Source organism: Nipponia nippon, unplaced genomic scaffold (assembly GCF_047370975.1).
Source record: "Nipponia nippon isolate SJK-2023a ecotype South Korea unplaced genomic scaffold, ASM4737097v1 scaffold_1, whole genome shotgun sequence".
Lineage (NCBI taxonomy): Eukaryota > Metazoa > Chordata > Aves > Pelecaniformes > Threskiornithidae > Nipponia > Nipponia nippon.
Genome location: NW_028262290.1, coordinates 1,033,794 through 1,061,065, shown reverse-complemented (window position 1 = coordinate 1,061,065; position 27,272 = coordinate 1,033,794). Strand labels below are relative to the sequence as shown.

General features: G+C 56.3%; 1 protein-coding gene across 6 annotated transcripts in view; it reads left to right on the top strand.

Annotated features, from left to right (window-relative positions):
- The window catches only part of ARHGAP39 (Rho GTPase activating protein 39), a 155,737-nt gene extending 131,750 nt beyond the window's left edge, over positions 1 to 23,987 (top strand). For 5 of the 6 annotated variants that reach the window (XM_087736108.1, XM_087736028.1, XM_087736201.1 and 2 more), the window contains 8 exons: positions 7,786 to 9,193; positions 14,418 to 14,979; positions 17,216 to 17,308; positions 20,548 to 20,621; positions 22,584 to 22,783; positions 23,207 to 23,298; positions 23,412 to 23,581; positions 23,787 to 23,987. In XM_087736108.1, the coding sequence (XP_087592234.1) occupies positions 7,786 to 9,193; positions 14,418 to 14,979; positions 17,216 to 17,308; positions 20,548 to 20,621; positions 22,584 to 22,783; positions 23,207 to 23,298; positions 23,412 to 23,581; positions 23,787 to 23,981 (2,794 nt within the window). In that variant the 3' untranslated portion in view covers positions 23,982 to 23,987. The remainder of the gene's footprint in view (positions 1 to 7,785; positions 9,194 to 14,417; positions 14,980 to 17,215; positions 17,309 to 20,547; positions 20,622 to 22,583; positions 22,784 to 23,206; positions 23,299 to 23,411; positions 23,582 to 23,786) is intronic. The other variant, XM_087736281.1, reaches the window with a different exon arrangement.
- Positions 23,988 to 27,272: the final 3,285 nt, after the last annotated feature.

Sequence of the window (27,272 nt, the reverse complement as noted above, 5' to 3'; positions counted from 1 at the left end):
GCTGAGGCCTGGGGGTGTGCAGAGCATCACTCGCTGCTCATCTCTTACTGCTTTGTGGTACCCGGGTTTTTAGCTTGGCAGCTGTTGGGGTGGGAAAGGGACATCAAACCGGGCAGCTCGTCTTTACGGAGCTGCTCTTGGTTTGCAGCAATCCCTCCTTCTCCCCAGTGCTCCTCTGCTGGCAGGGATGGGCGCCGAAAACCCCCAGGGGACGGTGGCAGGACGGGGTGAACGTGCTTGCAAGAAGAGGAGTCCTTGGAAAACACAACGGCGTGGCTGCGAAACCTCCTGCGTCTACGGGACATGGTTTAGTGGTGGACTTGGCAGTGCCGGGTTAACGCTTGGACTTGATGATCGTAAAGGTCTTCTCCGCCCTAAACGATTCGATGATTCTGTGCAGACGAGATGCCTGCGGCTGCGGATCCAGGCTCCGCAGGCGGGGAAGGAAAAGCTCTGCCGTCCCTGCCGCAGCTCCCGGCCTGCTCCCAGCGAGGCATCGCTGCCAGCCGCTGCTGCGGTCAGTGCCTTGTGCCGCGCTTTGCGGTGTTGCCGCATCCCGGGACTCTGCTCCGGCTGCCATGTGGGTCCCGCTGTCCCCGAGACGTCCCCCAGATGGGACCCAGATAGCGTTGGGGGTAGCACCACGTTTCAGGGTGTTGGGGGAAGACGTCCCCCTGTCCTTCCCTGGTTTTGTCTCCTTGCTCAGGTGCTGGCATCCCCTCCTTTTAGCTGAAGAGGCAGAGAAACGCCAGCAGGTTGATCTCCCGGAGCTTTGGAGATGTCTTGCTCTTCTGCAAATAACTTTGCCGATGCGGGAGAACGGCGGCGCATCTCCATCATCCTCCGGCCTCTGCGGTCCCACCGGTGTCACCTTGGTCCATCTGGGGGCCTTTGGGGCCACTTTCCGCGCGTCCTGCTCTTTCTAACCGTAGCGATGCCGGAATCGCCCACTGAAGCAGGAGGAGACGGGGCTCGGTGACACCAAGGTGACACGCTGATGGCGGCTTGTGCTGCTCCGGCGGCGTGGCTTTGCCGAGCATTGTCGGGGCCATGTGTCACAGAGGCTTTCCAAGGTTGCGGATATTTTTAGGGTGATGGCTATTAATCACTCCTTGGCGGCCATTTGGCGTTACAGCCTTTAATGACTCCTTCTGCCTCGCTGGGCTCTCTCTCACTTTTAACCATAATTAAAAGCAAGAGCCTCGACCTCATCTCCAAAAACAAAGCACCCATGGACACGGCTGGAGTTTAAATTACTCATCAGCTGTAACAGAAAAACATCAGCAACTTGAGGAAAGGAATATCAGAAAGGAGAGCGGTAACAGGGACTTGGGCTCTCAGGTGGCCCTGGAGCAGACAGCAAAGACCTTGGCTCCGAATCATCCACCCATGAGGTTTGGGGGACCCCAAGGAGGCACCCGGCGTCTCCCCTTCCTCTGTGATGTGCTGCAAATCACTAACGAGCCAGTAGGGTCTCATCCCAGGTTAAAGAATTAATTGGGGAAGCCTGTTGCTGAGCAGTAGTGGGAGGTGGGTGCTGATGCTCGTGGCTTGTGGTCGCACTCGAGACCAGCAACAATTTCTTTACCCACTGCAGGGAAAGAACTAGCTACCAGGAGAACAATTTGCTGGATCCCATCCCACCACAAGTGCCGTAACGTTGCTTATCCTTCCCTCGTGCGACGAGTCTTGCCATTGAAAGCAAATGGAGGACGTGAGGAGATGCTGAGAGGAGCCGTGAGATTTGGCCTAGGGTTGCAAAGCGCTCGGAGGTGTCTGTGGGCAGTGTCCTCTGCTCCCGGGAGATGACTCCAGCGCAGATGCGGGTTAGTTGTGTCAGCCGGTGGGTGATGGTGCAAGATCCAGCCCGTGGGATGGAGGATAATTTCCACCGTACCGGCTGTGCCGCTTCAACGGTGCCAAAGCTGGACTGTGCAAGCAGTGGTGGATACCGACCCCACGTTAATGAGCAGAAGATGTGGCCCATCACTTGGCGACTCAAAATGCTTCTCCCGCGAGTCATCAACGTTGCTTGCAAATGATTAAGAAACCCGAAGGCAGCTGGTGCTCACGGCAGGAGCCCCGGCGCGAGCGGCTCCGGGTGGGACACGCTGCCTGGCTCTGCTGGTGATCCTCGCTGGTGATCCTTGCTGGCTCTTCTGCTTTCTTGCCTCGAAAGCTTTGGGGTAAAAAGCAGCTTATTAATGGAGATTAATGACCTTTGGTTGGGCAGACGGAGTAAAAGCAGAGGGAACGTGGAGCTCTTCTAGGGAAGGAGACCCCCGCAGACGCTGGATCCTGCAGCCAAGGAGTTGCATATAGAAACCTGAATTAACAAACAGACTCTCGACAGCATTTGCGATTCTACTTCATAGTCTCAAAAAAGGCATTTCAGCCATTTTAACCGTCAGCAGCACGTGCTTTCCCTACAGCAGCGGAGGGTTTTTTCTCATTTGCTCATGTGAAGAATGAAGCCAAGTTCTGCCTCGTTGGGTTTTGTGGGGTTTGGGGTGATTGTAGGGAGAGCCAAGAGCTTCTGCAGACAACGCGCCCTCCTGCAGCCACTCCAGACTGGGGTGCCACCACCTCCTTGGGTTTCTGCCCTTGTGTTTACAGGGTCCTCGGCAGCGAGCAACGGCATCCGCGTGCGTTAACCATCGGAGCAGCCACATGGCGTATCCCAGGGCTGGTGCCTCTGCCTTGGCCACGCTGCTCCGGTTCCTCCCCAAAGGCCTCGATTGACTCCAGGTTGGCCAAGACCCTTGACCAAGACCCTTGCACGCGGTTCGGGCAGGAAAAGCAGCATTTGCAGGAGCAGAGCAAGAGGCTGCTTTCTATTTACGTTGGCTGGAAATCAAGCTTGCGGGTTTTTAGCTTTGACCAGTTTGAAGGCTAAAGAAATTGGATCTGATAAAAGCAGAGTGCAGGGACTGAGAGAAGATGCTCGAGTTGCTCCAAAACACAGAGCCCCCCCACCAGTCACATATGTGCCTATGCTTAAGGGGAGAGCCAGCACTGAAAGCATCAAAAAGCACGTGAGGAACCCAGGACTGGTGCCCCGCAGCCCCTGTGGGATGAGCAGGAGTGTCCCAGTCCGGCAGCTCCGCCGCATCGCTCCAGGTCTGATTTCCCTGGCTCCTGCCCAGCCTTGGTCCAATTATCCATCCCTTCTTCTAGTTCATCATCCTCAAGGTGCTCAACTGCGGCCCTAGCCGGTGGCGTGAGCTGGAAGGGAGGTGATGAGGATGTGCTGGGTACCGCAGGATGGGTTAAGCAGCCAGCTCCGTCCTTGCAAGAGCACCTTGGGCTTCCCAACCTGAAAACCGGACCTTGAGCTCGCTAATTGGGTGGCAGAACCAGGACGATGGCCATGGAGGTGGCATGCAGCCAGCAGTGGTTGCTGAAGAATATTAAGAGCGGGCCAGCGACCCAGGCTGTAATTACTGCAGTTAGTAACCATGGTGAAAATAAATGAGTGTTCTCTGCGGTCGGATAATTGGTGAAGGAAGAGGAGCCATCGGTTAGCATCCATGCGGCAGCGGGACGGTGATTCATTGCCGGCGGGGTCGTAATCCCTTCTCGCCCGCTGGCATCGCGCTGCCTCCGGACTCGCCAGCGTGGCACTGGTGGGAAATCTGCCTGTTAACAACAGAGCAGGAGAGGGGTGAAATCGGTCCTTGGCGCTCTCCGTACCAGATCTATCCTCTCGCCTCACTCATCATTTTAGCTTGTGGATGCTGGGCAACGCAGCCAATCATTTCTTGGCGTTTCTGACCTAGCAAGGCTTTCCTCCATCACCCTGCCCCGATAGTTTGTGTTGTTCAGGGCATGCTCCTACGGTTGTGGAGGCAGTTTCGGGGGTCTGGAAGGGCTCGATGAGTGGTTGAGATCCAACAACCAGTCTGGAGGGACTCAAACTCAGGCAGGTCTTCAACAGCAAGAAGCTGGCAGGAGGCTGAAGTCCTCAGAAGCTCGAAAGGCTGCTACGGAAAGGGAAGGAAGAAATTGTTCCCCATATCCCCCGGAGCGAGGACAAAGTCGTGGGCAAGCAACAAGCAGGGTGCCGGGAGATGGTGGAGCCTCAGGCAGGGAGATATTTATATATGCCTCTTCGTGGGTATTTTTTCTGCAAAACTCAGTAATTGGACTCACTCCACCTTTTTCTGAAGGACAGAGAGGACAAGTGGCTGGGAAAAAGTAACTGAGAATGAGAGAGGGACGAACTGGGAGAGCAGCCGGTGCTCCCAGACGTGTCGCAGACGGTGCCTCCGGTATCTTCTGTGCCAGCGTGGGACTCGGCGAGGAATCGGTAACACCATGTGCTTCCCTGTGCTTTGGAGACGGCAGCAAACTCCAGCTCACATCCCTCCTGCGAGACGGGTGATGCTTTCGGCGCCTCCATAAAAACCACCCCTGCTCTTCCTCCTGAGTGTCCCCTGCCTGGATGGCGTCGCCCAAGGACTTGAAACGTGGATTGAGCAGATGGGAAGACCTCCGTTAGTTGGGGTGATCCATGTGCCACCCCGCCGTGCCGGGTCGTACAGGGGCAAAAAGCTGCTTCTTGCAGAATCCCCCAACCAGTGGCCGTGAAATCTTTTGGACAAGGTGGAAAAGACTGGAGAGAACTGGGGTAGCAAAGAGGAAAAACAAAAATGTGGTCTTAAGCAGGTAGAAGCAGGGAAGGCAGCGTGAGCTGGCCGGAGCTGGTGGCTTTTCTGCCCTCTTGAAGAAACAAGGAGCCATCTTCAACCTTCAGGGACACGGTGCAGAAGATCTCGCTGTAGACGTGCTTCCACGAAAGCAGGGGAGAAGGTTTAATTCTTACTGAATGTGGTAACATAAGGAGAGCTGCTTCCAGCTCTCAGGATCCACGAGATGCACGGAGAGTGGTGGGTGGTGAGACGTGTGCGTTAGGCAAGACGTCGAATGGGGTGTTTTGGCACCAGCAGTGGAGCCAAGGCTGATGGGTTGTTCAGCGTGACCTCTGAGAGCTGTGCTGGTGGTGGGGCGTCTGGAGACGGTGCGTGCTGCCAAAAAGGAGTGGGAAGGCCCTCTTCTGCTGGGCATCGACCTCCCTCATCTCTTGGACTTCGTCGTGAGAAGAGGCTCCAGTGACCTGTGAAAGCTGTGGGTCACCAGCTTCAAGAGATCCAGTACGGAGCTGGTGGTAACTCAGAGTCTCATGCTTCATGTGGACGGGAGCAGAAGCACGAGCCAGCTCTTGGGCCAGCTCTTCATGGTGCGAGGTCACCGTGTCCCTCATTGGAGATGCCATGGATTGGGACAGCCCTGGAGAATGAACCTCAGCCAGGTGACAAGGCTGCAGCCAGTGGTGTCCAGCTCCTGCCCTTCTCAACGGGCACATTTCCCACCAACGGGCTCCATGGAGCAGAGGAGACGGGTTGGTCCCCAAAGGTCACCCAAGATCTGGGGGAGAACAAAGAGCAAATCACATCCCTGGTGTGCCTGCAGTCTGGGGAGTGATGGGGATGGAGGCACCTCTGTCCACCAAGGTGGTGGGCAACGTCCCAAACAAAGCGATAGTTGCTTTTGAGGCTGGAGCAGCATAGACACATCTAAGGCTGAAGCCTAAGCTTGGCTTAAGTTTTGCTCCTCCGAGTATTTGACACTTTATTTCGCGAGGAGGTGGTAACTTGAGGTCGCGAGTTGGTGCAAGCCTTGATGTCCACCCTCCTGTAGAGGGGCAGTTTCTCCACGGTGGATGATCTGCCAGCTCGGAGCTGCTCCAGGAGAGGAGGATTCATTTGAGAAGCGTTTTGTTGCTCCCAGCTTCTTGGGCTTTCTTGCTCATCCCAGGACACTGAGCAGCCCTGAGGGGAAGGTTTGAGCAGCCCAGATGGAGCCCAGTCAGCCTTGTCCTGGTTGCCCAGCTCCCTGCAACCCAGTCCCAAGGAGTTAATCCTGCAGGGCCGAGATCATCCTCAACTCTAATTATTTCTTCCCGTGAATTATTAATAAAGAGGGGGAAAAAAAACCTCTTTGATTCATTGCGAATTGCAATGAGGGTTGAAACGGAGAACTTGCAGATGTGCTGCTGGAGCATCGGTGATGGGAAACCCAGCTTTGCGGGATGCGTCGTCATTCGGAGGAGGTGTTACCCACCAGGACTATCAAAATGCCTTAATGAGAAGATGGACGTCAGGGGGAGGTGAAGGAGGTCTCCTCCTGGCTCTGGTTCGAAGCTCCAGGATTTTTTCATTTGTGGATGAGTTGGTCTCCACCAAGCCCTGCTCGGGGGACCCCCTGGCTGAGCTTTCACCCATGCTCGCGCCAGGACTGCTGCAGAAGCTGCCTGTTGGGTGACGATTTGGGGACGATTATTCACATCTCGGAATTAAGAAGGTCCCCGTTGGCGCTTGCTCGCACCTGCATGTTGTATGTACGAAAACAGGCTCCAGCGGGCAGCTTCCCGCCCAATGCCCCGCGGGTTTGGGGTGTGCAGGCACGGTCCCTGCAAGTCCCGCAACAGCGGGATGCCGTAGGATGCTCTGCGTTGAAAGGTGTTCAGTGGAAGGGCATCATCGCGCAGGATGCGACGCGGCTGAGGGATGCAGTGAGCTTGAGCGTCGAGAAAAGGAAGCCGTGGGTATCGGCCACCGCCGCTCCGGCTCCCGCTTGCCTCTCCATGGGCATCGTGCGCGTCCTCGCAGCCGTGCTGAGACCCTCATCCCATCCGGGGCTGGCCCTAGGGATTTTGGGGCGATGAAGGGTTCGGAGGGCAGCTGCTGCTCTCACCTCCCGCGACGCTTGTGCTCCATCCCTTTGAAGACCGAGGTGTCCGCGTGTTGTGCGGGTTTAGGCCGTTGGCTGAGCTGTCCCTCCCCTCCACTTCGGTGCTGCCAGAAGTAGCTGCCCCACAGCCTCGGGGTGCAAGGCAATGGGGATTCGTGGGGCTGGGACATCTCTGCACGGGTCGGGGTTGTGTTTTCAAGCCCGCCCTGAGCTATTTAGCATCCCTGTGGGAGCCAAACCGCGGGCAGAGGTTCAGTCCCCTGCCCTGCCCCGTCCTCCCGCCGTGGGCTTCCTCTGCAGCAGAGGGGGCAAAGTCTGAAGGTTTTTGCCTTCAAGTTCTTTTGAAATGGTGCTTGGGATTATTATTTTTTTCCTCGTGTTAATCCCGGGCAGGGGGCTGGATGGAGAGGGTGGGATGGGTTGATCCTGGGTGCTGCGAGGAACGGAAATCACGAAGAGGTGGGAGAGATAGGGCCGTGCGTAGGCAGCTTCTCCTTCTCGCCCTGGGATGGGAGATCCCCGCAAGGGGCCGATCCCAGTCGGGGACTGTGGTGGGGTCAGTCCCCGCTCCCTGCAAGGACTGCGCACCCGAACACCCATGAAACTGTCCCAAATGTACGTCTGCCCCAACGCTTGTCCCCAGCGGATGGCCGTGCTCGCTCCTCCGTCGCCGTTGGGCTCCAAGAGTTCAAGGCATGAGCAGGGAGGGCTGATTCGGGGCCGTCACCTAGAGGCGCGCTCCGAGGGGTGTCGTTGCTTTTCGGAGCTTGGCTTTCCAGCCTGTGCGTCCTTCATGCACCCTGAGGGTTGCTGAGGTCTGTGGAAGTCGGGGATGTCCTGGTCTCTCCATCACCGACATGCTCTTCACCTGATGGGAGAGGCTTGGGGTGCTTGGGCACGTCCATCCTTTGGGCTCTGCTGCGGCCGAGGGTCTGGGGGGTCCCGGGGCAGGGGTACGGAGGCGTTTGTCCATCTGTGGGCATGGGGGAGCGGCTTCGCTCGCTGATGGCGACGCTGTGTTTCTCCCCACAGGACGTCGTCCCTGCGATGGAACACCGGCACCAAGGAGCGGATGCTGATCAAGGTGACCGACCGCGAACCCAGCTTCCTCATGCACCAAGGCAACGGCTACGTGCCCGAAAACCAACCAGGCACCCGTTCGCGGCGACCCTCGGGGGGCCAACAGTCGCCCAACCTACAAACCTTCGCCCCCGACGCCGACAACTCTGTTTTCTTCCCGGAGAGGAAGCAGTCACCCTTCTTAAAGAGGGCTGAGCACGTGGGCAGCTGCTCGCCGCTGCTCGGCCGGGGGGAATCCTTCTGCTCCCCGCTCCAAGCCCAGCACCGCAAGCACTCCAGCGAGTCGCAACCCTCCTCGCCCCGCTACGCCTACGAGCCCCCCCTCTACGAGGAACCCCCCATGGAGTACCAGGCTCCCATCTATGACGAACCCCCCGTGGATATGCAGTACGAAGCCAGCGGGAGCTACAAAGCCGGTTCGCCGCAGAAATCGCCCATCCGTAAACCTCACCCCTTCCTGCAATCGCCCAAGCAAGGCTCCAACTCGCCCTACCAGCAGTTGGTGCTCACCAAACAGAAGTGTCCCGACCGGTTCATGAGCCTGGAGTACAGCCCCGCCGGCAAGGAGTACGTCAGGCAGCTGGTCTACGTCGAGCAGTCGGGCTCCAGCCCCAAGATGAAGACGGGGTTGAGGCACAAATATTCCCCCAACCCCATCGGCGGCTCCTACTCGGTGCAGCACAGCCCCTGCCTGGTCCGGGACCAACGCTTGGAGATCAAATCAGGTGACTACAGCAGCATGGAGGGACCTGAGTTCTGCCCTGGCCCAACGGGTGGCCAGGTGGCCCAGGGCGAGGACTCCATGTCGTGGTCCAGCCAGCAGGACACCTTGTCCTCCACCGGCTACTCGCCCTCCACCAGAAAGAGGAAAAGCCGAAAGCCTTCCCTATCCCACGACCCCAATGCCTCCTCCACAGACGGCTCGGGGGACCGGGAGGTGTTGGGCGAGCAGATGCTGGGTGAGGAACGAGCCACCCCGGGACCCAACAGGTCGCCGATGAACCGTACGGAGAGCAAGGCGGCGGAGGCGGAGACGGCGCGGGGCTTCCCCGAGCCCTTCCTGGCACAGGCGCGCCTGGCTTGGGAAGCCCAGCAAGCCCACTACCACATGAAACAACGGAGCAGCTGGGACTCCCAAAAGGATGGTTCGGGCTACGAGAGCGATGGTGCCCTCCCTTTACCCATGCCGGGTCCGGTGGTGCGAGCCTTCAGCGAGGACGAGGCGTTGGCGCAGCAGGAGAACAAGCACTGGAAGAGGAACACCTTCGAGAAGCTGGGCTTCCCCCAGATCCTGCTGGAGAAGAGCGTCTCCGTGCAGACCAACCTGGCCTCCCCCGAGCCCTACTTGCATCCATCTCAGGTAACGTCCTCGGGGATGTCCCCGGCACTGGGGGGCTTTGGCGCATGCCCCGCGCCGCCAACCCTCTGCCCAACGCGCGGCACCTCCTCGGGTGCCGCGCCAGGTTGGGCAGAGACCGCACCACGTGGCAGCGCGGCCTCCCCACTGCCCTCCCGGTTAAAGCTCCTTCTTCGCATAAAGCTGGTTTAGATCCCTGCCTCCACTGCAGATCCAGCGGGATGGTCCCCAGGCGATCCCACACCTTAGTAGCCGCCGAGCGCCGCCACGGGCACCTCGGGCGCCGTGGCTTCAGGGGCTGTTTCTCCTCCCTCGGTCTGGCTGCTGCTCGATGGGAGCCAGCTCCTGGACCCTGAGCACCCACCTGGCTCCCAGGGAGGCCCCAAGCGCCCGTCCCCGGCTGTGCTCAGTGCTCCCGGCACACACACGGGGCTCGCGTGCTTTGCCGTAACTCATCTCCTTGCATTTCATGGCACGGCACCGTCGGACGGTGGCGGTGCAGGAGATTTCCCTTAGCAATCCCACGGTGGCTCAGCCCGGACTTCATAGCATCCTCCCAGAGCGCTGGATTCTGGGGACAGCCAAAATGTCACCTCTGGTCCCCATCCAGCTGGAGGAGACGCGGGAGCAGGGACGGCCCTTCTGCAGAGCAAGGGGAGATGGCCAAGGTGTGTGAACGGCACCGAGAAAATCAGCCCCGTTCTGCTCTCTCCACGTGGTTCCATCTTCAGAGGGGTCCTCTGCCAGAAATGAGGCTTTGCTCGCCAGATTGCTCCCAGCTGTAGCGGTTCGAGGGGCTGGAGCAGTGCCACTGGCCCTTGGCTTTCGCGGTGAGCAGGAACGCGCAGCGCCACGTTTGAGCTGCGGTCTTGACCCACCACCCCAGCTCCAGCCATCCAAGTGGTGGCTGAACCCATCACAGAGGCAATTTCCAGGAGTTTTTTTCCCGGTGAGGACTGAAAGTTTAAGTTGAGGAGCTTCGTTCCTCCGGTGCAGGCTGTCCCGTCTGATCGCAGGCAGCACCCTACGCAGGTCCTGCTGCGGTCTCCTTCCTGGCACGTCGGGATCGACAGCGCTGCCGACCTGGCTGCCAGATTTGCTTTCTCATAGAAGCTGGTCCCTCAACGTTGGTCCTGAGCAAGCTGGTCCCTCAAAGAAGTTGGTCCTTCGTAACCTGGTCCCTCAGAGAAGTTGGTCCTTGGCAAGCTGGTCCCTCAAAGCTGGTCCTGAGCAAGCTGGTCCCTCAAAGAAGTTGGTCCTTGGCAAGCTGGTCCCTCAAAGTTGGTCACTAGTAAACCTGGTCCCTCAAAGTTGATCCTGAGCAATCTGGTCCCTCAAAGAAGTTGGTCCTTGGCAAGCTGATCCTTCAAAGTAGGTCCTTAGTAAACTGGTCCCTCAAAGAAGTTGGTCCTTAGCGAATTGGTCCCTCAAAGTTGGTCCTGAGCAAGCTGGTCCTGCAAAGAAGTTGGTCCTTGGCAAGCTGGTCCTTCAAAACCTTGGGATGAAACAGCCACAAGCAGACCAGCTTACCAGGATCTGCTTCCCCAGGCTCTGAGCTGCCTGTTCCCTCCCTGGGACTGAGCTGCCCCGGTCCTGGAGACCCCTCCTGCCCCAAGCTCCCATCCCAGAGGAACTCCTGGGGCTGCCATAGGCCGTTCTTGTGACGGTGTAGCCCTCCTGCTGCTGATAGCCCCCCGTGGGCTCTGACCTGGACCTGCTGGAGCTGGTGCATCCCCTGTGCCCATCTTCCAGCCCATCAGATGTTTCCCGCCAGCAGCTCCTGGCTTCTGACTTTCAGCTCTCGCATCCTTTCCCCTCCAGCATCCGCCATCCAAAATCTGCCTCTCTGACCCACAGTGCCCCGCTCCGGGCAGGGACAGTGACGCTGCCCGCGTCCCCACAGCCAGAGGAGCCCAGAGATGGGCTGCGGAGGCGGGGAGGTGAAGACAAGGGTTTCTGGAGGAAGACCACTTGATTTGCTTTGGGAGGCATCGAGGGTTGATGTAAGGACGCTAGGAAAGGCTCGAATGGCTTTTGAAAAATGGGTGATGATGCCGTGTGCAGGGATGGTTACCCTGGTGAGATCCATCCAACCTGGAAAACTGCCTGGAAGATGGAGCTTGGTATCAGCAAGGAGGAGAGAGATCCCGGACACAGGCCTGGGAAAGAGGAAATAATCTGGAAAATGCTTTTTTGCCCATGGGAACGTGTAAGGTGGGACGGCGCATCCAAAGGCAGCAGAAGAAAATTCCCCGTGCACAAGTGTCCCCAAGCACTCGGTGCTGCACGAGGAGGTTCCAACCCGAAAGTGGAGAGCTCCAAGTCCTCTTTGGATGCTCGCATTGGCCAGGAGGAACAGCTGCCACCATTAGTGATCCTGCGCCTTCTGCGGGGAGCTCAGGACGTGGTGGGATTCTTCTCCACAGCCCGGGTGTCTCTCTCTGGTTGATCCTGTCTGATGTTGTCCTCAAGCTCAAGGACGTGTTCTGGGAAGAGCAGATTTCCAGCTGAGGTGGTGAGACACTGGCCCAGGTTGCCCAGGGAAGTTGGGGATGCCCCATCGTTGGAAACGTTCAAGGCCAGGTTGGACGGGGCTGTGAGCAACCTGATCTGGTTGAAGATGTCCCTGCCCATGGCAGGGGGGTTGGACTGGATGAGCTTTGAAGGTCCCTTCCATCCCAAAGCATTCGATGATCACGTCTAAGACTGTCACGTGGTTTTCATTTGGTTTCCGACGCTCCCATCAGCTGGGCAACCTTCAACATTGGTCGAAGCGGAAGCCTCGTGGTGGGCTCAGACCTGCGGCCGGCCCTGGCAGGGAGCTTTGTGTGGAGGGTTACCACGCTGTCCGTGACAGCAAGACGTGGCGGAAATGGAGAAGAAAACCAGAGCAAAATGACGCCGGAGATGACACACGGGGAGATGCGGAGACCTGGCAGAGGAGAGAAGCGCACAGGAGATGTGATGGGGTGGCACAAGCGATGGGGACATGCCGAGTGTCACCAACGGTGTGTCCCCACACCGGGATGCATCCGAGCCCCATCCACGTGGCACCAGGAGTTCCTTCCCCCACGGCACGCGGACTTCCTTCCCCCGCAGCACGCTTGAGTTTGAGCGTTCCCCTAATCCCCGAGCCGAAAGGAGGGTCACCCCTGGCCAGGAGGTGACAGCCAGCTGCCATCGATGCCCGGTTGCATGTCCCCTTGCCGTAGCCCCAGGCTTCCCCCAAGTTCATTTAGGACTCTGCTAATTAGGGCTGAAGCTAATTGTATATTGGCACTGGCGGCAGAGGACCCATCACGTTTTGCTGCCTGCGTCACTCCCCAGCTTGACCGCGCTGTGGCCTTGGCTGGAGAAGGCTGATGTCCCCAGCAGACGTGGTCCTTTGCTTCTCCTCGGGTGCCCTGGACGAACAGCGTGGTGGTGGCCCAGATCGTGGCCCGGTTTTGGGAAGACCCACGGCAGCGATGGCTGCAGAAGAAGAAGCCTTAGAGCAAATTCTGCAGCTCCTTCCCCCCAGAAAGCCCCACGTGCCTTCAGCCGAGCAGCAGGTTGGAGGACGCAGAAGGACCTTTCGGGTGATGTGGCCTCCATAGGTCCCTCGGGGGGCGAAGCTCCCGTGTCCCCATGGCCAGGTCCCTGCTGTTGTCACCGACGATGGGAGCTGAGCGACGCCGATGGAAAGAGGAGACCTCAGCACTGGGAAGGGACGAGCTGTTGAGTGAGAAGACAAGAAACTTGACTTGTTTGAAGAAGAAGAGGGTCAGTTGTCTACCACCAGCTCTGGAGGCTCTTTGAGTGGCTTCCTTGTCCCCTCCTGGACTTGCCACCTCCACGTGGCCCTGGCTCTTTCCACCTTGGTTCCACCTTCCTGCTTTTTCTTCTTCTGGTCCTCATCTAAAGCCCAGCCTCAAGGCCGTGGCACCGCTGTGGTCACCTTGCACACCCCATGCTCGGGGCCACCACCGCAGTTCACCCACGCATGGTGGGGACAGCAACGTCACCTCTGGATGGTGTGGCATGTCCTTCCCTGCCAAGGGAAGGGCTCGCCTCCTGCCTGCCCACGGGTCACATCTCCATGGCCACTGAGCCCCGGTGACGCTGGCCCAGCCGTTGCACTCGCAGAAGAGGGAGCTGACAGATGAAGCCATGTTGGCCGGCTGCAGGACCAGGGAGCAGTCCATCCCAAGTGTCCTTCTTTGCCTTTCTCCATGCTGGTCACAGCTGTTTGGGTGTCCCTCCACCTCCTGGGACACATCCATAAGCTGGTTCCAGTAGTAGAAGGATACTGGTCTGCAGGGGTCCCTCCCAGCTGGGTGCTCTGCAGATGAGGTTCAATCCTGGGCAGCTTCAATCCCTCACAAGAAACCATGTTGCTCATGGCTTGGAGGAGCCACCAGCCTCCTCCTGGGTGCGTGGCCACCGGAGAACCATGCTTGAAGGTGACTTTGGGGAGAGGGGATCATTTGGGGGGCTGCTTACAGGTGAGTGTGCCCCCTCCCCGGTGGTGCCTGAAGGACTGGTGGAGCCCGAAGCCACTTGCCCCACGTCACTAACAGCCGCCAGCATCTTCTGCCCATGACTGCAAAGCCTGAGTGACCAGGGTGCCAGGCCTGAAGGGACTCCAGCGCGTCGGCTTTTGGGTGGCTTCGCTTATCCCCACTGGTCCCCTCCCTCCTGCTGGCAACCAGTGCCACCACCCGCCGTGGCCGCTGGCACCGGGCCGGCTCCACTTGCCCATGATGGGATTGAGGAGCAGCTCCTTGGAGAGGACGTAGCTTTTGGTGCAAGTGTGCGGCGAGATGGTTGGTTGGTTCGTTTGTTGGTTGGTTGGTTCGTTGGTTTATTGGTTGGTTGATTGATTGAATTGTTGGTTGGTTGGTTGATTGATTGAATTGTTGGTTGGTTGGTTGATTGATTGAATTGTTGGTTGGTTGGTTGATTGATTGAATTGTTGGTTGGTTGGTTGATTGATTGAATTGTTGGTTGGTTGGTTGCTTGCTTGAATTGTTGGTTGGTTGGCTGATCAGTTGATCGGTTGGCTGGTTGGCTGGTTGGTTGGTTGGTGGGTTTGTTGGTTTGTTGGTTGCTTGCTTGCTTGATCAGATGATTGGTTGGTTGGTTTGTTCGTTTCTTGGTTGGTCTGTTGGTTGGTCGGTCTGTTGGTTGGTCTGGCGGTGCAGCCATGCCCTTAGTAACATTGACTTGTCGGGCTGTTGTCTCCTAGTCAGAGGATCTCGGTGCCTGCGCCCAGTTCGAGAGCAGCAGACAGACCAGGAACATGATGCCTAGCGCCAGCTGTGTCTTCCCCACCTTCAACCTGCGGAAGCCCTCCTCGGAGACGGACATTGAGAACTGGGCCTCCAAGCACTTCAACAAGCACACCCAAGGGCTCTTCCGCAGGAAGGTCTCCATCGCCAACATGCTGGCCTGGAGCAGCGAGTCCATCAAGAAACCCATGATCATGACCAACGACCGCAACGTCAAGAAAGAGGCGTGCGAGATATTTAAACTGATTCAGATGTACATGGGGGACCGGCGGGCCAAGACGGACCAACTCAATGTGGCCTTGGAGATCGCCACCAAAGGTTGGAGCATGCAGGGTCTGAGAGACGAGCTCTACATCCAGCTGTGCCGGCAGACCACCGAGAACTTCCGTTACGAGAGCCTGGCCCGGGGCTGGGAGCTCATGGCCATTTGTTTGGCCTTTTTCCCACCCACCCCCAAATTTCATTCCTACCTAGAAGGATATATTTACAGGCACATGGATCCGGTGAATGACACTAAAGGTAAGCGAGAAACGGCCGCCCGGTGGCTTTTGCCCCTGCTGACGTTGCAACCCATAGAGTTCTTCTTATTTTGTACCTTTCCCCTTCGCATTCATGAGTCTCCTTGGTGAAAGGTGGGCGAGGAACTCATCCAAGGGCCCTCCCGGAGGTGCGGCGAGCGCGGCGGTGCCTTTTACCGCCGGCCTTTCCTCCCCGGCGCCCGGAAATCCAGTGTGAGACCCAAGACGAAATGAGCTTTGACACCTTTGCTGCAGGCTCAGCGGCACCTCCACTGGGGTCGGCCGTAAGCGAGAGTTCCCGGGACTTCTCCCGGCCCGTGAGGACACCTTTGGAGGTCCCTTCCAACCCAAACCATCCTATGGTTCTGTGATTTCACCATCACCATCTCCAGATGCTCCTTCTGGCTTCTCGAGGAGCTTTGGATCAAAGAAAACCCCGTGCTAGGAGGGAGGCCATCTTGATTCCCAGCTCCCGAGGTGGTTTTTGGTGATGGCAGACAGAAGAGACAGACATTTGGGTTATTTGACCCCAAATGGGTGGGAATTGTAGGAGCCCCTCGCCAGGCCTGGGCTCGGCCGTCCCCGCCGGTGCTGTCTCGCGCGCGGTGGGATGCTGTCTGGGGCGGGCAGCCCTGGGAGATGGAGCTTGAATCGCTCTGGTTGGTTTTGGGTGCCCGGGGAGCAAGCAGGGACGTCTGGGGACACCGGCGTGACGTGGTGCCATGATGGATCTGCCCAGCTTGGGGACAAGAGGCCAACCAAGGCATCCACGGGGAAAGCCGTAGGGGCGGCAGGAAAGGCCCGCGGGCCGGCTCTGGTGCCGGCGGGCCGGCGGGCCGCGTCAGGGCCGGGAGGGCTGGGGGCTGCCCATGTCCCACCCCAGCCTGCCTGCAGCAGAGGTGTCGAGCTCATTTCATCACCGCGCTCACGCTGGATTCGGCGCGCGCCGGCGGCAAAGCCCGGTGCACGGCTGGGAGAGGGCCCCCGCCACGGCCCCCGCCGGCAGCGGGCCCGCGCTCAGCTTCGCTCCAGCCGCGCTCGGCCACCGGCACCGCCCCGTTGGGTTGTGGCCCTTGTTTTCATTTTTAATTGTAATTTTATTTTCAGTTTTATGTCATTTTCATTTTATTTTTTCTTATTTTTGTTTTCTTTTGTCTATTTTTTAATTTCATTTTCATTTCTTTTTAGTTTTATTTTCATTTTCATTTTCATTTCTACTTGCTATATTTTATTTTCATTTATCTTCATTCATTTAATTTTAGGTTTCGTTTTAGTTTTAGTTTCATTTTCATATTATTTATTTTTATGTTCTTTTTCATTTTCATTTTTATTTTCATTTCTATTTTTATTTTCATTTTCATTTATTTTCATTTTCATTTCTTTTTTATTTTTAATTTTAATTTATTTTTATTTTATCTAATTTTTATTTTACTTCAATTTTTCTTATTTTTGTTTCGTTTCTTTTTTATTTTAATTTGTATTTTCATTTTCAATTTATTTATTTATTTTCTTTTTTATTTTCGTTTTTTCATTCTTATTTTCATTTTCGTTTGTACTTCCGTTTTCAATTCATTTATTTATTTTCTTTTTTATTTTCGTTCGATTCATTCGTATGTTCGTTTCTGTTTGTATTTTCATTTTCTATTGATTTACTTTTTATTTCTCATTTTCTTTTTTTCATCCTTATTTCCATTCCCATTTGCATCTCCGTTTTCAATGTATTTGTTTAATTTATTTTCCTTTTCCTTTTCGTTTTTTTTCTTCCTTATTTCCATTCCCATTTGTATTCCTGTTTTCTGTTTGTTTATTTATTTACTTTTTCCTTTTTGGTTTTTTTATCCTTCTATTTGTTTTCATTTGTATTTTCATTTTCTATTGATTTATTTAATTTCTTTCTCATTTTCCTGCTTTTCATCCTTATTTCCATTCCCATTTGCATCTCCGTTTTCAATGTATCTATTTATTTTCTTTTTCATTTTCTCATTTTCCGCCCTTATTCCCATTCCCATGTGCATTTCCCTTTCCCGTTCGTTGATTTATTTCCACTTGGATCATTTTTCCCCGCCGTCCTTTTTCATCCTTCTCGCCCTTTCCGTTCCTACCTCCCGTTCCGCTTCATCTATTCATTTTTCCTTTTCACTTGCCTTTTCCCCCTCCTTCTTGCCCTTGCCGTTCGTATTTTCCTTGCCGCTTGCCCGCTCCATTCCCTTGTCTTCATCGCTTTGTTTGTTTCCCAGTGACCCAGCACATTAACGAAATCCTGGAAAGGACCAATAAGAAGAAATCCAAATTGAGAAAGAAACCCAAGCCCTATATCGAAGAGCACGACGGTAGGGGCCGTCTCCCCGCTGGCTTGGGCCACCTTTCTCCCGGCCCCGGTAGCCCCGGTAGCCCCGGCCCCGCTCGGTGGCCCCCGCCGGCGCTGGGCGAGGGCGCGGGGAGGCGGGGGCGGCGAGAGAGGAAGGAGGTGGCTGGAGGGCGAAACGTGGGCGAGCGAGAGGTTGTGGGGCGTCTTAGGGGGAACGGCGTGTAGTATATGCTATATATTATATATATATATATATATATATATTTGTATTATATATTATATATTATATATTATATATTATATATTATATATTATATATTATATATTATATATTATATAATGTATAATATATATATTTAATATATATAGCGTTATATATAATATATGAAATATATATGAATAATATAATATAATATAAATTTTTATATGTTTTATATATTCTGTTTATATATATAATTTTTATATATGTAAGATATATATAAAATATATATTATATAACCTATATATTATATTATATATACTATATATCATATACATAATATATAATATATTATATATTTTATATATAATATATTATATATAGCATAATTTATAATAACATAATTTATAAAATATATATTTAAAAATATTTATATATAGATAATATAGTATATAACATATCTATAATATAAAATATATATCATATTTTCTATTTTTATATGACATATATCTTATATATTATATATAAAGTATCTTATAATATTATATATAATATTAATAATATATAACATAATATATAATTTATATATAATTTTCATATATAATATATATTTATATATAACATAATATATAACATATATAATATAAAATATATCTCATATTTTGTATTTTTATCTATTTTTGTATTTTTATCGATTACCTGTAATGTTATCTAGAAATATATAATAAATATTGCTATGTAACATTATATATACTATATAGAAATATAGTGTATATATTTCTAGATAACATTACAGGTAATACATTCTCTATATAACGTATATAATATATAAAAAGATATCATCTATAATATAGAAATATATATTACATCACATTTTGTGCTGTTATATATAAGGTTACATAGAAATATATAACATATATTTATATATAACATTATATATTATATATATAAATATATAATATATGTAAATATATATATAAATATAATATATATAAATATATAATATAAATTAAATCTAGAAAGTAATCTTTAATATGAACAATGTCATTATAATACATAATAAATAAATAGAATACCTAGACTATTATATGTAATGTTATAGATAAATATATATAACATTATATATAATTATATATCGCATTAGATAGAATATATTATATAGACTATAAGAGTAGTATTAAAATAAATACGGTCTAAATAGATGCTATTATATATAATATCATACAACATTATAAAAATAATAATGTCGAATTATATAATATTATCAATAACATTAAATATATCATATACGTAATATTATATATAATGTTGTCTATTTATCAGTAATGTTAGAGCTAACGCCATCTAGAGATACATGATATTATATATAATAGTGAATATAAATATATTATATGTAAATATGCAAATTTAGCAGTAATTACCAGGAGGGGGCGGTAGGAATCGCTTTAATCGGCGCCGCTGCGCCGGCGCCGACGGCTTTTGTCGGCGTCGGCCGCGGTGGGCACGAGCCGCCGCTGTCGCCGGTGGGGGGACGTGGGATGAGCCCCTTTTCCCAGCATCCCACGGGGCTTTGCCGGCACCCGGCTGCCCGGAGCGGGATGCCGGTGAGGGCACCGAGAGGTTCCCGGCGCAAAGATGAGGGACCCCCACCTCCGCCAGCGATGGCGGGGCTGGGAGCTGGGGGGTGCGGAGGCACCCCAAGAAACGGCTTCAACAGCACCCGCGGGTGAAGGCCGCTGTTGAACGTCGTCGCCGCCGTAGGCGGTGGGATCGCCCGCGCCCTCGGCAAGCTTGGGGATGACGCCGAGCTTGAGCGGTGGGGTTGACCCGGACCTGGACAAACCGGAGAAGCGGGGCCTGTGTGAACCTCATGAGGTTCAGCCAGGGCGAGGTCCTGCAGCTGGGTGGGGACAACCCCCGGTGGCCCTGCAGGCTGGGGGAGGAAGGGACGGAGAGCGGAGAAGGACTTTGGGGACAGCGGTGGGTGACAAATGGGACGTCAGCCCGGTCGCAACCTGATCTGGTGGGAGGTGGCCCTGCCCATGGCAGGGGGTTGGACCGGGTGACCTTCAAAGGTCCCTCCCAACCCAAACCATTTGTTGATTTGGTGATTCTATGAACGGAAACCAGATTTGAGGTCACCCGGTCCTGGACATCCCCCAGGCCACCTCCTTCGGGGTGGCTTCTAAGCCCCCACACATCCATCAGCCCCCCCCCCCCGAGCATTTACTGTGCCAAAAAACCATCGGAGAAACCCTTTGAAGACAACGGCATCTAGGATGGCGGGAAAAGTGGATGGTCCCCATTCCCCAAATTTGGTTTTAACCAAAAAGCGCCCGTTGGGAGGCCAGCTCTTCTCCAGGAACCCTTTTTTCCCCTCTTTTGCACCAATATTAAATCAAAAAAAGCACATGTTTAGGTCCTGGACCATTCTCACCGGTGCGACGGGTTCAGGACGCGCGGCTCTGGTGGCACAAAAGCCGCGCTGACGGCAGGACCGGTGCTGGCGCTGTAGTTTCAAAGCTACCGAATGAGAGAAGGTCCCAGAGGATGGAGTTTTTTTGTTCTATTTGCCTGTTTTTAGGCTCTTGAAAGAATTTATGGGGGCTACCAACATCTTCTGGGGTGGTCCAGAAGGTACCGCCGGGTCTCCGGCGTTCTTGGCTGCGGGATGTTGGAGCAGCTCCCTTGGGATGAGCCCGTTGGCAGCTTGGGGATGCTCCAAGGGTTGAGGGTGCCATCTCCTTGGTGAAGCGCGTGAGGAGGAGAGGCCGGATGGCGCGGAGAGGGCCGAGGGTGGACGCGGTGGCATCGGGAGGAGAGGGAGGGATGGTGTCGGGGCGGGTGACAGCGGACGCGATGGCCGCGGGGTGAAAAAAAACCAACCCCAAGAGCCGGAGGATGGAGCCCGAGGGGCTCCAAGGGTCCATATTAGGTGGGTAACAAGGACACGGCTTCTCCTGGAGCCGGGATGAGCTTCACCCCCCTGGCAGGGGACAGACCCCCCCGGAGCCCCCCGTCACGCGGAGCTGACCCCCAAATCGCTCTGTTTTCTCTTCCAGGGGTGGCAATAAGCACTTACGCCAAGTACTGCTACAACAAGCTGCAGAAGGCAGCGCTGACGGGAGCCAAGAAGGTACGGTCCAACCGTTGGGCACGGGGAGGGCAACGGTGGTGGGCAACCTCCTCCCCGGCCGGGACCACCGAAGGGGCTGCTGGGGTTGGGGATGGGGTCTGGAGGAGGAGGAGGAGGGATGAAGCTGGAGAGCGTTGGGAACAGCGCGGTAGCTTGTGCCAGATATGTGGTGAGCGCAGTGCGGGCATCTCCAGCATGGTTTGACCATCATCTGGGGACCTTCTGGAGTCCACCGGGTCCTTCCCAAACCTACCCAGCCCCAGGAGACCCAACAGGGATCGAGGAAACGATCCCGGGAGCAAAAGCGTGCCAAGGATTGACGAGGATGCCCCAGCAGCCCCTATCTCCCCAGCTTTCGGGGGCGCTGCCCTGCCGGACCCCCCGGCTCCTCCCGGCTCTCCATCACCGCGGCAGCGCGCCGAGCCAGATCCATCCCCGGGGCCGTCGGTGCCAGCAGGCCAGCGGCTGAATTATTTAATAAAACACCCCGGATCGGGATTAATTTACAGCCTGGGGTGCCCTTCCTGGCCCCACCACCACCACGGCTGCCTCAGTTTCCCCCCTCCTCGTTTCATGGGGACAGAGAAGAGTCGGCGGGACCCCTCCTCCGTCTGCACCAGCTCGGCTCCTCCCGGCGACGAGGGCCGGCGGCAGGAGGGGACGCGGCACTCACCAGGCTCACCAAGGGCTCATCGATGGCCGTGTCCTGCTGACGTTTGAAGGCAAAGACCGGAGCAATTGAGGACCCCGACCCCGCCAGCGGCTTCAGGCACGGCCGGGGCAGCTCCGTCTGGATGGGAGATGCTGGGCCAGATCCAGCCGTCGGGGAGCTGCGTCCATCTCCTCTTCTGCAGCCCGCCACGCACACGTCTGCTCCATCCATCCCTTCATCCCACCACGCACACGTCCGCTCCATCCATCTCCTCTTCTCCATCCCACCACACACATGGCTGCTGTGTCCATCCCTTCTGCTTTCCACCATGCCTGTGGCCACTGCGTCCATCTCCTCTTCCACATCCCACCACGCACACGTTGGCTGCGTCCATCCCTTCATCCCACCACGCACAGGTCCATTGCATCCCTCTCTTCTGCATCCCACCACACGTCCACCGCGTCCATCTCCTCTTCTGCATCCCACCACGCACACGTCATAGAATCATAGAACGGTTTGGGCTGGAAGAGACCTTAAAGATCGTCTGGTTCCACCTCCTCTTCTGCAGCCCACCGTGCACACGTTGGCTGCGTCCATCCCTTCATCCCACCATGCACACGTCTTCTCCATCCTTCTCTTCTCCATCCCACCACGCACACATGCGCTCCATCCTTCTCCTCTTCTCCATCCCACCACGCGCGTTGGCTGCGTCCATCCCTTCTGCGTCCCACCACATCTCCTGGGCAGCAGGAAGGGCAGCAGTGCCCCCCGGTCACCCAACCACCAGCCCAGCTGGGACCCGCAGGTTTCCCCTCACCCCACACCACGCAGGAGCCGGTGCCGGTGCCAACCACTTCACCACCACTTCAAACCAACCACAGTGCCGGTGCTCCGCTTTCCGGAAGCATCCCAGAGCCGTGGCTCGTCCTCATCCCTACGCGTGGCTGCTCCGGCATGGCCGTGGCCCCGCGGCAGAGCGTGAGGGTCCAACCAACCACCGTGGGGGGAGAGTCCCCAGGGCTGGATTCGCTTTCGAATCAAAATGGTGGGGGGAGGCACCCGCCCGCCGGCTGCATTTCGGCGCTGAGCTTCTGGTTCACGCGGTGCCACTGGAGACCTTGGCCAAGTTGGCTGGAGCTCATCCGTGGCTCCGTGTCCGTGCCCGTCTCCCACGCGATGGGCTCTGGACGCGTCGCAACCAGCCCTGGAGCTCGGCCTCGGGGCGCCGGCGTTGAGCAGGACCTGTGTCGGCAGCAGGGACGCCGGCCGCGGCTCCTAACGGCGCCGGTGGCTTCTCTTGTCTCTCACAGGGCCTGAAGAAGCCAAACATCGAGGAGATCCGTCACGCCAAGAACGCCGTCTTCAACCCTTCCATGTTCGGCAGCTCCCTGCAGGACATCATCAACATGCAGAAGGAGCGGTACCCCGACCGGCAGCTGCCCTGGGTGCAGACCCGCCTCTCCGAGGAGGTCCTGGCGCTCAACGGGGACCAGACCGAGGGCATCTTCAGGTAAAGCCACCTACGGCTGCGTAGAGATCCCCGGGATCTTCTCATGGGGGAAACCATAACGAGGCACCTCCTTATGGGGCAGCTGGCCCCTTCCCCACGTCCCCACGGGTGCCTTTCTCCCCCCATTGGGCAGAGAGCAGCCCCCCAACTTCTCCTCGCTCCAAGGCCATGGGGGTTTCTCCACGGCAAGATCACGCCCGTTCTCTGGTGCTCACCAGAGTCACGTTGGGGTCTGCAGCAGGATGCCACCTCCCTAGGGAGCAGCAACCAGGTCCCAAAATGGCTCCATCCCCAGCTGCTGGCCCCTCTTGGCTCTCCTTGCACCCCACCTGCACCCGGGGGACCCCCAAAGCCCGGGGTGGGGTGTCAGGCAGGGGGGTCCCCATCTCTTGCTTGGGAACCGACATCTCTTCCCCCCTGCAGAGTCCCCGGTGACATCGACGAGGTCAACGCGCTCAAGCTGCAGGTGGACCAGTGGAAGATCCCCACCGGCTTGGAGGACCCCCACGTTCCCGGTAGGATCCCCACGTTCCCGGTAGGATCCCCCGGAGGCACGGTGTGGGGGTACAGAATCAGGCCCTCCACCAGGCAGGTCTCACATCTCCCCATCTTCTCCGCTCCCCGCCAGCCTCCCTGCTGAAGCTCTGGTACCGGGAGCTGGAGGAGCCGCTGATCCCCCACGAGTTTTACGAGCAGTGCATCACCCACTACGAGAACCCCGAGGCGGCCATCGCCGTCGTCCACTCTCTGCCCAGGATCAACAAAATGGTGCTGTGCTACCTCATCCGCTTCCTCCAGGTACGGCCGGGACCCCGCCACCGTGTCCCCCCTCCTCCTCCGGGGTCACCTCCCAGCTTCTTGAGGTGGCTTTGGCTTCCTCAAGTTGCTGTGGGGTTACCAACGTGGTGACCCCCAGCTCATCCAAGAACCGGGAGGTTCACGCGGAACCTTCCACCCATTTCCCACCACCCCGTCACCGTCGCCTTCCTCCTCCCCCTCCCAGGTGTTCGTACAGCCGGCCAACGTGGCCGTCACCAAGATGGACGTCAATAACCTGGCCATGGTGATGGCCCCCAACTGCCTGCGCTGTCAGTCGGACGACCCGCGGATCATCTTCGAGAACACCCGCAAGGAGATGTCCTTCATCCGGGTGCTCATCCAGCACCTCGACACCAGCTTCATGGAGGGCGTCCTATAGCAGCCGCCACCGAGTCTCCCCCGCCCCGCGCCGCCACGAGCCCCCTCCCCTCCGACCCCGCTCGGCCGAGGAGCGCGAACCGGACCCCGCAGAAGGAGGGTGCTGGGTGGCTCGTCCCGCGCCGCACCCTGCCCGTCTCCGTCCCCGCCTGCCCGTCCTACGGCGGGACGCGTTCCCCGTGTCCCACCCCGACCCTTCGGTCACCTCGCTGCCCGCCTCTTCGCCGGCCGGAGGGATCGGCCGCTTTGGGGGGTCCCCAGGGACGGCAGCACCCACGGAGCGGGCGCGGAGCATCCCGCTTCCCCGGGGACGGGCGGTGTTTCCAGCCCCGGGTGTGGCCGTGGGTGGCAGCGGGGACCTGGGGAGCGGGTGACGGCGCGGGGGACAGTGGGGTCGAGAGCAGAGCCGTGGGGCAGCCGTGGGGCAGGGAGCACCTTCCAGGGCCGGTGCTGAGCGGAGCAGGGCGTCGAGCACCCGGAGAACGCAAGCGCATCGGGGACCAGGGTGACAAAGTGTCCGGGTGCCAGGAGAGGCCCAGCCCACGGGGAAGGAGACGGCGGGCGGAGCCGGGGTGCATCGCGCGGCGGAGCTGGGTGCACCCAGGGGCGGGTGCTGGGGGTCCCTTTGGGAGCTGCCGTGCCCCTGGTGGCTCGTGGTGGCCGCTTGCCCACCCTGGGGTGCTGGAGGAGCTGGGCGGGCAGGTCGCCGCCCGTGTGCGTCACGGTCCCCATCCTGGGCAGCGCGCCGGAGCCATCTCACCACGCGTCGGCACCACCAGGCCCCAAAGGACCTGTGTCAGCACCCACCTTGGCCCGTCCTGGACCCACCACAGGACCCATCATCTGCTCCTGGCCTTGAAAGACCCATCCTGACACCAACCATCTCTGCCTGGCCCTGATGGACCCATCTTGGCACCCATCATCTCTGCTTGGTCCTGCTGGACCCATCTTGGTGCCCATCATCTCCTTCTGCTCCTGCTGGACCCATCTTGGTGCCCGTCATCTCCTTCTGCTCCTGCTGGACCCATCTTGGTGCCCGTCATCTCCTTCTGCTCCTGCTGGACCCATCTTGGTGTCCATCATCTCTGTTTGGCCCTGCTGGACCCATCTTGGTGCCCGTCATCTCCTCCTGCTCCTGCTGGACCCATCTTGGTGTCCATCATCTCCTTCTGCTCCTGCTGGACCCATCTTGGTGTCCATCATCTCCTCCTGCTCCTGCTGGACCCATCTTGGTGCCCGTCATCTCCTCCTGCTCCTGCTGGACCCATCTTGGTGTCCATCATCTCTGTTTGGCCCTGCTGGACCCATCTTGGTGCCTGTCATCTCCTTCTGGCCCTGCTGGACCCATCTTGGTGCCCGTCGTCACTTCCTGGTCCCGCTGGAAACATCTTGGCACTCATCACGTCCTCCTGGTTCTCCTGGAACCATCTTGACGCCCTTCATCTCTTCTTGGTCTTGCCCATAACATCTTGGTACCCATCATCTCCTCCTGCTCCTGCTGGATCCATCTTGGTGCCTGCCATCTCCTCCTGGTCCTGCCCAACTCATCTTGGCACCCATCATATCCGCTTGGCCCTGGGGGACATTTCTTGGCACCTGTCATGTCCTCCTGCTGGACCCGCCTTGGCACCCATCATCTCCTGCTTCTCCTGGACCCATCTTGGCACCCATCATCTCCTCCAGGTCCTGCCCAACCCATCTTGGCACCCATCATATCTGCTTGGCCCTGGTGGACCCATCCTGGAATCAGTCATGTCCTCCTGCTCCTCCTGGACCCATCTTGGTGTCCATCATCTCCTCCTGCTCTTGGCCAACCCATCTTGGCACCCATCATCTCCTCCTGGTTCTTCCCAACCCATCTTGGCACCCATCATCTCTGCTGGACCCATCTTGGCACCCATCATCTCCTGCTCCTCCAGGACCCATCTTGGTGCCCACCATCACCTCCAGGTCTTGCCCAATCCATCTTTGGCACCCATCATCTCTGCTTGGCCCTGGTGGACCCATCTTGGCACCCATCACCTCCTGCTCCCCAGGACCCATCTTGGCACCCATCACCATCTCCTGCTCCTCCTGCACCCCTCAGCACCCCCCACCTCCCCCCGCCGGAGCCGAAGGGTCCCCCCCACCCCACGGCCGCCCCCCAAGTGCCTTCGGCTCCACCCACGGGGGGCACCCGAGGGGCACCCACCCGGGGGGGGGAGGGGGGCACCCACCCCAGTCTCTCGATCTATTAAGAGCGTTATTAATTATTATTCGTTCATTAGAGCCCCCTCGTTTTCAAGGCAGACGCTGGGGTTTTGGGGGGGGGGAGGGGTCCCCGGGGTGGGGGAGGGGTCCCCAGCGCTACCTCCCAGCTCCGCTCACTGCCGGGGGCGGGGGAGGGGACGGGGGAGCGGCAGCGGTGGGGGAGGGGCGGGGTCCCCGTTTCCTTAATTCCCATTTAATTATTTCCCCCACACACACCAGATTTTATATATTAATTTTTTTTAATTAATTAATTTCGCCCCTCCCCCCCTTTTTTTAAGCCTCGAGCTTTTATTTATTATTAAAAATAAGAAAATTATTAAAAAAGAACCAAATTAATTAAAAAAATAATAATAATAATTAAAAAAAACAGAAACGGGGCCAACCCGCCCCGGCCGCTGCAGGCCCCGCCCCTGGGGGCGGGGTTTGGAGGGGGAGGGGTCTTGTCCCATTGGCTGCCGAACTCTGTCACAGGGGGTGTGGACGTATCGAGGCTCCGCCCCCCGCCCCTCCCCCCCCCGTGTGAATAAAGCTACGTATGGAGAGCGCGCAGACTCGTTCACTCTGGAGCGGATTAAGGGATGGGAGGGGGGCTGGGGGGTGGGCGGGGCCTATAGGGGTGCGGATGCAGCCTATGGGGTGGGCGGGGCCATATAGGGGCCTAGGGAAGCCGTATAGGGGTCTATACGAGACCCCCCCACCCATGCATACAGCCTCTATAGGGTGTATACGGGTGCCCCCCAACACTCAGGCTGTATAGGGGCACCCCCCCATGCCATACAGCCCCTATAGGGTGTACATGGTCATCCCCCGCCCTGCAGGCTGTATAGGGGCACCCCCCCATGCCATACAGCCCCTATAGGGTGTACATGGTCATCCCCCGCCCTGCAGGCTGTATAGGGACACCCCACCCACGCCATACAGCCTCTATAGGGTGTACATGGGTGCCCCCCAACACACAGGCTGTATAGGGTCACCCCACCCACGCCATACATCCCCTATAGGGGTGCATACGGTTGTTGCCCACTGCACAGACTGTATGGGG